Source organism: Meleagris gallopavo, chromosome 8, assembly GCF_000146605.3.
Source record: "Meleagris gallopavo isolate NT-WF06-2002-E0010 breed Aviagen turkey brand Nicholas breeding stock chromosome 8, Turkey_5.1, whole genome shotgun sequence".
Classification (NCBI taxonomy): Eukaryota; Metazoa; Chordata; class Aves; order Galliformes; family Phasianidae; genus Meleagris; species Meleagris gallopavo.
In genome coordinates, this window is record NC_015018.2 from 21,776,552 (window position 1) to 21,787,677 (window position 11,126).

Sequence of the window (11,126 nt, forward strand, 5' to 3'; positions counted from 1 at the left end):
AAAAGCCCACAAAACAAGTGTGTAGATAGAGGATTTTTTTAAGAACTTGCAGCTACACAAGTGTGTCTCATGTGGGAGCTGCTCTGTCCCTCCGCCTGCTCTCCCTTCATCTCTGCCTTCTTCATCACTGAGGGGAACGTGTGCCCTCACTGTGTGTCCCCCAGGCAGCCCCACATCCAGCTGGGACCTTCCTAACACCCTGGACCTGGCACTTCAGTACTTTGTGTGCCATGGGTGCCAGGAGGGCTGAGCTCCATGCTGGCACCCCTGGTTCCCAGCACCCCTAAGTCCCCCTTTCCAAATGGCCCTGGCCCCGCTGCAGCAGCCCCTGCAGCCAGTGTACGGTGCCAGCTCAGCGGCACTGTGGACATGTTGGGTCAAGCAGGTTGGAGCCAGGAGCGGCGTCACCATGCAGTGCCAGCCCTGCCCTGTGCACAGAGATGGGGCCCCTCTCCCTGCTGGGCTGTGTGCAGGGGGTGGTTGTGCTGAAACCTCCCAGAGGATGACCCTTAGATGGCTGCTGGGGCACAGGTTTGCGATGTTGTCAGCCCGGTGGATGCTGGAGCGGCTGAAGGTGGAGATCCCGGAGGCAACACAGCGTCCAGCACAGGTCCCAGCAGGTCCGAGCTGTTGGGTTGCAGCCCCACCACACCGCTGTGCCGGGGGACATGCTGGCAGGGCAGCAGGGGCACCACGCCACGTGCCGGCCATTGGCAACCCAGGACCGAGGGTGACGGGCCAACCTGGGGCAAATCACCGTGTCACCCCCAGGGCTGTGGCTGCAGCTCTCCCCATCACATCACACCAGTGCTTCAACGCGTCCCGCTGGGTGCAGCCGGCTGGTGGGTGCCATCACTGTCCCCACGCACCCAGGACATGCCACCGCCATGGGGACATCTCTGCCACCAGCACCCTGTGCTGCACAGCACAGCGGGATGCTCTCATTCAGCCCCCGGCCGGGGCTCAGTTGTGTTGTGTTTCTGTTCTTGCTGTAAGCTAACCGCTAAAGTATCTCTTTATACAGAATACTTACAGATTCTAATATATATTTGTATTTCATTTTGTTATAGTATTTTTCTATGTTTGGGGTCAACAAACGCTGTTTTCTTTTTGTTTACAGATGCTACTGGGCAGGAACATGACGGTGGCTTTGTCTGGCCCGCGCGGTGTGTGTGTGTCACTGTTGCAGCCGCCGGTTTGTGCTGGGCTGGGGAGGGCACCCTCCGCCGGCAGAGGCTGTGTTGTTTTAGGAGATGTTCGGTATTGTCTATGTTGTCCTCCACGTGAACATGACATTGATTCATTCAGAGGCCCGGCATTGTCTTTATGGGGACATGCGGAGGGGCACAGGGTGGGGATGGCGTGGGCAATGGGGGGACCCAACGCTGCTGGAGGGAGGTTGTGCCCCATTGCTCTGGCCCACGTGTGCCATCCACGCCCCCACCCTCCCACCATTTATCACAGCAAAGCGGCTCTGATATCAAAGAAACGTTTAATAAGCTGCAATAAAATACGGACCTTTAGAAAGCTCATCATCAGGTGAATATCAACAACAGAGGGAGAAAAGGCGGTGGGAGTCCGTGAGGAGCTCAGATCTGAGTCAGGGAGCTTTACCTGGAACAAGAACACAGCTTCCTCGAGAGTCTAAACGACAGGAGCACAGAGTTCACAAAATGTCAACATTGAGAGAGTCGATACACTGCCAAAGTTCAAATGACCCAGCTCTTATAGCTATACATATCGATTTAAAGCAACTTAATATAACTTTATTTCATTTTTTATATACACGTTCAAAGGTTCGTCAGGTGAGGTATGTAAACATCATCTAATGGAAACCCCTCTGCACCTTTCCGACCGAGGATTCACAGCAGACGTTTTGCTTTCCCCCAGCACGGAGCCGAGCGAGCGGCCGTGCTCCCTGCACACCGTTCTGACATTTCACATTGGTCAGGCTCTGACATACAGTACCGGACAGGAGGGCTGTTCGGATCAGTGTCTAAAGTTCATCCTAGAGAAACGAACAGAGCGACAAAACTCCTTCCAGGGAAGTGGACACAAAGGAAGGGAAAACATTTGCTATCGGGGCGGAACTAAGATTCAAACATTGAGCATCTTGGAAAGAACAAAAAGAAACATATTGGGTTGGTTGGGTTGGTGCTTTTCTTTCTTTTGTTTTTTTTCCTTTCTTTTTCCACACCACAGTTCCAAAGGTGAAGGGCTCTCGTGAGCCCCTCTGACTCACTCCCATCCCATGCTCTGAAATGAGGGATCTGTCACCGAACAGCAGGGCTGATCCCATTATGGGATGGGTGCAGCGAAACAGGGTTAAAAACAGACAGAAAAAAGCCATACACGCTTAGGAAAAACACACACAAACAGGCAACCGACCTCAAACCCTCCAATAAACATGGCGGAAGGGCAAGCAAAGAGGCAATGACCTTACAGGGCCAGCTTGGCTGCGGACAGCTGCCCTTCTGCCCTGCTGTGTGGGCACCTTGGGCTCAGAGCAGCCGCTTGGAACAACCCTGGGGCAGCTCCTCCAGACCCGCACCCCACACTGGGCTGAGCCCCCGTCATTCAAGACATTATTACTAAAATCTTATTGCTGGCAGTGCCCCTACCATGGAGACCCCCACCTCTCCCTCCCAGCTCCCGCTCACCCTCTGACATCGTCAGAAATGAGATGAAGAGTTAATGCTTGGGCACCGATGAGACGGGACCCCGCAGCTGCCCTGTCCCCCTGCGCCATCAGGCAGCCACAGCGGCCGCCAGTCGGAACAAGAAACTACGGAAAGCCCACAAAATAAATATAAAAAACCCGACTATTTACAATATTAAATCCGTGAGAATTGAGAGAGAGAGAAAAAAAATGTCTTTACCTGCCCCAAAAGCTTAAAAAGTAGGTTAGCATCCTGCCGCCTAGCACAACACTATCTTACATGGCACCTACACATAATATATATTCACATTTCATTTTAAAATTAGGTACTCTTACAAACAGACTTAGAAAACATTGGCTAGCGAGGTGGCCTGCGGGCCAGGTGACACCACAGTGGCCACCACGGTGCCCTCTCTGGCCATCTCACAGCTGCCAACGTGCCCTGAATCAAACGCCAGCTGCCCGCGGCCCGGTGGAAGTGCTCTCAAACCTGGGGGGTCTGGGGGGGGGGGGGAAACCGTGATTCCTCTAAGCCTAGGGGTGATCTTAATACAAACTCCTGAGAACATCTTAGAACAGATGGATTCATTTCACAACCACCAAGCAAAGGAACGGGCGGAACGGACGCTATGATACGCGGAGCAGGGAGCGGGGGTGGAGGTAAACTCCGAGAGTAGGATGAGAAGTCAGCCAACAAGGAAAGCTGAAAGGGCGGCGGTGGCAGCAGCAGCCGGCACTGCTGTGATCGGGGAGCACTGGGGGCACAGCACTGGGGCTGGAGGGAGGACATCGGGGAGTAAGTGGGGAATGGAGCAAGGCAACACTGCCTGGAAGGGAGGGAGAAGAAAATCAAATCTGGGCACTGATGAAGAAATGGTGGTGATGCCACTCTGCCATGTGGCTACCTCACATGCAGGTCCTTTCATTTGCTAGCCAACTAAAACATCCCTCCGTCCTTTCCCAAAACAGCACTCACAAGCACAAAGCATGTGGTAAAAGCACGTGTCATCGGCTGCAAGACCCAGGAGCTACAACTGGTGTCAGCATGAGAACACACACAGGAGATGAGGAGATGGCACCTCCTGAGTGGCAGCATAGAACTGGAGATGCCTCCCAGCAGGAAGCCACCCTGTTTTTCTGGAGATGAGAGCATTCCTGGCTGACCTACGATGCAGAGAACTCGCATAGAGCACCGCCGTGCCCACCCTAACCTGGGCAGGGCCATGCCCAAGTGCTGGCCGCAGTCACTTGGCCACAGGTGGCGGCCACACTCTACCCACCAAAGACAAAGCCCCTCCTGAAATCCAAAGCTGTCACTGTTAAATAAAACAGAAGAGCACTCCGCTGCCTCACCAGGCACCCCATCACCTGGCTGCCCTCAGCTTTCAGCCTAACTGACAACTCACATTCCTCCCATGCCACGGGATGCCCAGCATCCCAACCGACATGTGCTAAGGCTGCAGCACAGCTCTGGGGAGCAACATCTGGAGCTGTCATCCCAACACAGGGCAGCAAGGGACAGCCCCCTGAAGTCAAAGAAATTAAATGCAGAATGTGAGGAGGGGGTCCTGCATTTCTACCCCAGCCCAAGGGAAGGGAAAGGCAGGAGCAGGTGGAGAGAAGACCCGTGGGGAAGGTACAGAGCAGTGCTACGGCTGCCACCGGCGCCTCTCCTGAAATGCTTTTAAATCTTTCCTGATGGAATGTTTGACATCTTTAATACATGCAGTAAAAATTAAAGTCATAGATAACTCTGTATTAATCTGTACAGGGTCTGACAGGCTAGATTTAATCACTTTGTTGCTGCTCAAAGAGCTCGCTTTTGCATGATTTAAAGGGGAGGGAAAGTTTTCAAACCAAAGTCTTGCTGCTTCCTACACGGGACGCTCACACTGGGATTCCTGCAAGCAGCAAGGTGCGTGTTTGTACAAAAGTGAATGCAAACTATAGGGAAAATCAGCTGCAGCTGTGCAAAGGAACAGGGTAGGGGCAGAGCCGCAGGGTGACATCCATGTGTGGGTACCTGGAGAGCCACCGGCAGCTGCAGGAGAACCGACACGTGTCCCATCCACCTTCGTCTCTCTCACCGATGCAAAGGGGTTTGGGTTTGCTTGAAATGCCGCTCACAGACAGACAGAAGGGCGCTGAAGGGAAGGGAAATGCTGGCGTGCACCGAAAGGCTGCCGAAAGCTACTTCATGTGCACAAAGGTGGTTTTCTTTCTGCTACAGTACAAGTGCTTGTGCCTCAAGTATAAAACGCAAGCCTCCAAATCACACAGACGAGCTTCTTAATTTTATTTTTAAAGTGATAAATAAGGCACTGTACTTTTAACTAAAACTGCCTGGTTCTGAGTTCAAAAGCCCCAGGACCATCGGAACTGCAAACACTTCCTTCGGAACAGCAGAGCCAGACAGGCTGACCTCTTCTCCGCCTCAGACACAGCTTCCGATGCCTAACATCACGGGCATGATCCTGTAACTGCGGATTTTAAAGGCTTGCTACAGCTTATAAAAGCAGCTTTAGTTAATGCATGGTAAGGGTTACTACTATACAAGAGTTCTGTACATGGCTACCGCTGCGTTGCTACTTGGCATCCAGCCGCGAGCGCTTGCTGTGCGAGCAGTCCCCCTTCGCCCGCAGCTTCCTCTTGCCCTGCGAACTGCTGCCTTCCTGCCCCTTCCTCACAGCCCTGGGGAGGGCCTTCCCCCCGCCCGCCTTCTTGTTGGCCATCTTCTGTGCCCGCGTCGAGGACTCGCCCAGCGGTCTGTGCCGCGGGGATGGGCCCAGCTCCTCGTGGCCGGGCGGCGGTGCGGCACGGCGGCTGGTGTTCTCCTTGCCCTTCCGCACCGGCAGCCGCACCTTCTCCAGTTGCCTTTTCGGGGCTCTCTTCTCTTTTGAAGACATCTTCTTGGCCAGCTTGCTGCTCCTCTCCACCTGCTTGCGGGTGGCAGGGGCCTTGGTGCCCACTTCTGAGTGCTTTACTTTTCCAGCCTTCTTGGCCGGCACCTTGTCCTTCCCCGAGGAGCCAGCCCGCTCCTGCGTGACCTCACTCTCCTTCAGAGTCCTCTTCTTCCTGCTGAGATGCTCAGCCCTGGGCGAGGGCTCCTCCTGGCCTTTACTCTTCCCTTTCCGCCCTTTCCCCGCTCCATCTGCTGAGGGTGATTTAGTGGGGAAGGCATCCGCCTTGATCTGCAGGGCCAGCTTGGGGGACATGAGCGGGTTGATGCACAGGCTCTTGCGGCTGGTCTTGCCCTCGGGGCCCGGTTGCTCACCAGGCACGTCGCCACGCCGGTCGGTGCGGGTGGCACGGTGCTGGGCCCGCAGCTTGCCCCTCAGCTGGGAATACTTGCGCAGGATGCGGGTGCTGGCCTGGGTGGGCAGGCTGGGGGTGGGCTGTGCACCCCGCTCCTGGCTCATTTCCTCGGGGCTGGCTTCAGGCGGAGGAGGCTGGCCGGCCACATTGCCCTCTTCTGCCTCAGCTTTGTCGGCATTCTCGCGGATCTTAGCCCACAGCTTTTGGTTTTTCAGGTTGTTGCGGGCCGGCGTAGTGGCGGCGAATTTCTTCAAGTGTTTTTTCAAGCGCTCAGCCTGCAGTGAGCTGGGGTAGAGGCCAGAGGAGGAGTACTTCTGCATGGGAACCTTGATGGGGGGGATCTCCCCTGGGAGACGCGTGTTGAGTTTCTTCACGATCACCAGTGAGCGGGTCTCGGTGGTCTCCAGGAACCACTGGCAGATGTCGGACAGCTTGTAGGCCTTCATGAACAGCATCTGGACAGGAGACAGCTTCTGAACCTCCAGCGCCCCTCTGCTTTTCCGCGTCCTTTTCTTGCTTTTCCAGATCTCCTTCAGCTTGTCGGCTTTGTTCTTCACCTTGGGGGCTGGCTGCACCTCCTTCTCCAGCTGGATCCAGCCCTTCTGCACCTTCATGTACTGGGCATTGAACTCAGCAATCAGCTCCTGGTTCTCCTCTTCAGCGCACCACTCCATGAACCTTGGCTTGCTGTCTTCTGCATCCATATCCTCCAGCACCAGGGCGTCATCATTCCCTGAACTGCACTCGTCCCTGGCTTTAGGGACAGCCTGCATAGACTCCTTCCCTGGCAAGCTCTTTTTTGCAGTGTCAGCTGTTGCAGGTGTGTGTCTTAAGTTGTAAAACTGCAGGGTGACCTTTTTGTGCTTGGCAGCCTTCGCTGGGAGATGCTTGCTTCCTCCACCTCTGCTGGTGGGACACGGAGACTGGCTGCTCACCGTCTCATAGTGCTCCAGCTTCCCCGTGTCTATGGCACTGTCCGAGCTCTCCTCCTTTGCACAAGCATTGCCCAGCTTCACCTCTGCTTGCACATTGCTTGCAGGCGCACTGCTTTCTGCTGGTAGGAGGATGCTTTTCTTCTCAGCATCAGTCTGCACACAGATGTCCAGCATCTCACCTGGTTGATTTTGGCCACCTGTAGCAGTGGGGTCGTCTTTATGGGAATTTTCTCCCTCGGATGCAGTTTCTTTTGCTAAGATGCTTTTATAGGTCTGCCTGGTGGTGACACCGTTCTCCTCAGCCGTGCTTTCTAGATCCTGCCCGGTGCTTAGCCCATCGTTGTGTTGGAGCAGCACACTATGGAAGCAGTCATTTGGGAGGTGTGCGGATGTTGTCCCATCCAGGTTCCCTTCTCTCTTGAACCGCTTAGCACCCGGACTCTTGGAGGCTTTGATCTGAAGGCCAGGAAGGTGCACAGGGCTGGAAGAACCAGTGTCCTCAGTGCTGCCCTCCATGGGTGGTTGAGACTGCTGGCTTCGGAGACGCCGGTCAGATGCCACAAGCGTTCTCCTTCCTTTCTTTCGCTTCTTGTCTAGGCTGTCTTTGGAAGAGATGGAGTCTTTCTCTGCTGTTTCCAAGCCATCGGGTTCAGGCAGTGTTTCCTCTTCAGCAGGCTCCTTTTCACCTGCCAGGCTGTTGTTCTGCTCTGCCTCGCCTTCCAAGTCCACAGGGAGAGCTATGCTGGCTGGTGCAGCCTCCTCTTGCTCAAGGGAGGTGTCACCTGGTACAACTGATAGTTGGGCATCTGGTATAGTATCAGTGCTTTTGTTCACCTCCACGCTCTGCAAGGTGGCAGGGGACTCTGGTGGACAATTCCTGCCGTCCGTGGCAGGGGGCTGCTCAGGAGCCTGCAGCTCTGGAGAGCGTGGAGAGGGTTCTGCAGAATGCACACCACAGGGCTCTGTGCTGCTGGCGCCTGGGAGCACTGCATGGTCCCTGGTGTCAGCGTCAGGTGCCGCATCCAAAGCAGGGCAGAGCTGCATGGGGGACCCCGGCTCTGGGCTGGCAGGGAGGTCTGGAGTAGTTTGCACACCCACATCTGGGGAACCTTTCTCCCCGATGGCTGCTTCAGTGGCGGGAAGGACGGCACAGCCTGCAGCTGACACAGCATCACTGTCCTTGGAGCTGCCATCCCCAGAGGGAGCCGCACCAACCTCCGGAGCAGCCAAGCCCCCAGCCCCTTGGCTACAGGGGGAGCCCGGGGGTGGAGAACCAGCTGCGCTGTCCTCCGTCTGAGGGCTGGGCGGTGCTGAGAGTGAGAACAGGGGCACAGCTGCAGAGGCCTCCCGTGACCGCAGCACCCGCACATCCCGCAGCTCCCGCTGCACGGAGCCCAGCTCACCCCTGCTTTTCGTCTCTCTGCTGGCTGGCGTGCCTTTGGCCAGCAGCCGGAGCGAAACCCTTTTCTCCCCATCCCGTCCTGCCCCCGTGGCGCTGCCCCCTGAAAGCACCAGAGTCGGCTTCGTGCTTACGAGTGCCTGCGTCCGCTGCGCCATGCCACCGCCCCGCTCCTCTGCCCGCGAGCTTTTCACCAGCGTGCGGACAGTGGGCAGCTCACAGCACTCCCCATTGAAGAAATACCCCCGCGTGCTCTTCCGTGCCGTCCTGCGGGATGACACGGCGCGCTGGCTCTCAAAGTGGCACTCAGTGATGGGCTGGCTGATGTAGACCACGTCGCACTGGTTGTCGTAGTCATTAATCCGCAGCCCCGAGGCCTTTTTGCTCTTGCGGGAGGGCCGAAGGGAGGCTGCCTTGGCACGGGGGTGCCCAGCAGGGGCACGGTGGGAGGTTGGTGTGGTGCCGGCGGGCAGCCAGCCCTCTTTGGATTTGTCAAGTGGGCCCTTGTCGGCCGGGTGCAGGTGGCAGCCTACCTTGCCCTTGGCCACAGCGTGCAGGTGGTTGTCTGGCTTTGGTCTTGTGTCTTGTTCTTTCACATCGAGGTCCTGGTGCAAAGATGCTTTCGAGCCACATTGTAACGCATTCTCTTTGTCTGCACGGCGAGGAGAGCTGACAGCAAAGCCAGGGTCCCAGGGCTCCTCCGGCAGAGCCCTGAAAGAGCTCTTCTGGGAGCCCAGACAGCTGTCCAGGCCGTCCTCACTGCCGTTCACATTGGCCACTTTGACAGAGATGTAGCCTTCCACTAGCGCCTTACCTGCTCCCTGCTCTTTGCTGTCCTCACACCTTCTGATGCCGGCATCTTGTTCGTGGACAGCAGCTTGCCCCTCCAGGCTTTTTGTGGCGTGGTGGAAATTCAACGAGGAAGAGTTCAACGTGCTGAGGTATCCTTGAGTGGAGCTGTCCTTTGGGCTGGCAGAGCGCAGCCGCGTGCTGGGGGGGTCAGGGAAGTCTCTCCTCAAAGCAGGGCTGGAGCTCTCTGCCCTGTCCATGGGCTTCAGCTCTGCAGGCTGCCCTGTGCTGTCAGTGCCTGGCTGTCCTGGCTCCAAGGAAGAAAGGGGCCTTGGGTCAGTACACGTAGCACCCTTATCCTGGTTTTCAGTGCTTTGCTGGCTACAACCAGAGCCACAAGTGGAGGCCTCCATGCTTTCGGATTCAGACGACTGCTGGCCTTCACAGTCTGGTTGTACTTCAGTGTATATGTCGTTTAGCACACGGATGAACTGCTTCTGGTGGTGCGTACACAGTCTGACCATAAACTTTTCCAGTGGAGACTTGGGCTGATTGTTAGAGTCTATTGCTACTGCCTCTGCTGCATCCTCACTAGAGAGACAAAGAGAAAAGCGGTCAGTAACACGTCTTGGGAACAAAAGTTTATGCTGCAAAACTGGAACACCCTCCTCCTCCCACTCAGACCCATCACTCACTGGATGCTCAGATGAGATCGAGCACCCTGGTGCCATGAGGCTGGCATCCCCCATCACAGGATATGAATTGCATTTTGTTTGTCACAGACTGCTAGAGCACCATAACTGCACTTCTCAGAACCAGGTTTGTGATATGCACAGGCCCAACACTTCCGGGACACACCAGTGCGAGTGCACACATCTACACATACACATTTTGGCTCCCAGCACGCAGGACATGCCTGCGGCCACACACCCTTCTGTGCTGCTGTGCCCTGCCATTTGCTCTGTGCTTTGGTTTACTGCCATTTGGTAAATTTACTCTGCCCACCTGCAGTGCTCACCCAGGAAGGTGGGCAGCATTGTCTACAGGATCACTGCCACGAGCTACCTCTTAAACAAGACGATTATCATTTCTCTGCTCAGCAGAAGCAATTAATTAGAATGCATCGGTGGGGAGGCTAAGGGATAATTACGTAGTGTTTGCATGAACTTGTCAGGAGCGTGGTGCCAAAACCATGCCTGCTCCCAGCAGCAGCACACGCAGATCCTGCCCCATTCCCATCACTCCCGCAGTCGGGGCTCAGTGCTGGCCCCATACAGGACCACACCAGCACAGCTGCAGAGCTGTGGAACAACCTTGCTGTGTCCCAGGAGGGCAGGCTGCTCCCTGCTCCCCTCCTGGCATGACTCACAGCTCCTGCACAGGGAAGTGCCACAAGTCACAAGTCACACACACAACTGCTGGGTGGCACCTGGAGGAAGTTTTTGGGGAAGTGCTGGCTCTTAGGCTCTGCTCCCAAACTCAGCAAGTGGAAGCGTCCCACGGGCTGCTCTGGACTGTGAGTTCAGCCACGTGGCCTCCTCTTTGCCCAGAAATGCTGCTCCAAGAATCCGCTAGCCAGCCCTGCATGTCCCAGTGTGCCTAAATTCCAAGCTCGGTTTCTTAGGCAATGTTTTTCCAACACCTCCTGGAATGGCTGAGCAGGTTACACTTGGCAAATGTGCCCCAGCACCCCAGAACACAGTGTGTGGCCATCACCAAGCCCGCTGCAATCAGCCGAACACCCTCCAGCAGCCCCAGCCAGTTCCACCCAAGGTGAACAGAAATGAAAGCGCTCAGGTACAGCCTGGCCCTTCTCCAGAGCCCTGCATGGAAAGGTTATCCCAGAGAGGATTCCTGCATGGCTCAGCTCCTCCCCTCGCCCTGCAGGTAACAACGGGGCAACGCCTTTCTCCTACCCCCAGGAAGGAGAGGAGGGCCCCGCACAGCCCCTTCCATTGGGGCGGAGGTCTCCCCTTACCTGCCCGGAAGCCCAGCTCTGCGCAGTGGCAGCCATCTTCCTGCATTTATC

The 11,126-nt window shown here is 56.0% G+C and overlaps 2 protein-coding genes across 2 annotated transcripts; one reads left to right on the forward strand and one right to left on the reverse strand.

The window, feature by feature from the left end:
• The first annotated feature begins 6 nt into the window (after positions 1-6).
• On the forward strand, positions 7-1,552 carry LOC116216895. Its single transcript, XM_031554470.1, has 2 exons — positions 7-991; positions 1,121-1,552. Exons 1-2 carry the CDS (start codon positions 302-304, stop codon positions 1,541-1,543), a joined length of 1,113 nt encoding a protein of 370 aa, XP_031410330.1. The 5' UTR covers positions 7-301; the 3' UTR covers positions 1,544-1,552.
• LOC100549935 lies at positions 1,476-11,120 on the reverse strand. Its single transcript, XM_010714613.2, has 2 exons — positions 11,076-11,120; positions 1,476-9,688 (listed from the first exon to the last, which is right to left on the reverse strand). Exon 2 carries the CDS (start codon positions 9,619-9,621, stop codon positions 5,245-5,247), a length of 4,377 nt encoding a protein of 1,458 aa, XP_010712915.1. The 5' UTR covers positions 9,622-9,688; positions 11,076-11,120; the 3' UTR covers positions 1,476-5,244.
• Between the last annotated feature and the right edge of the window lie 6 nt (positions 11,121-11,126).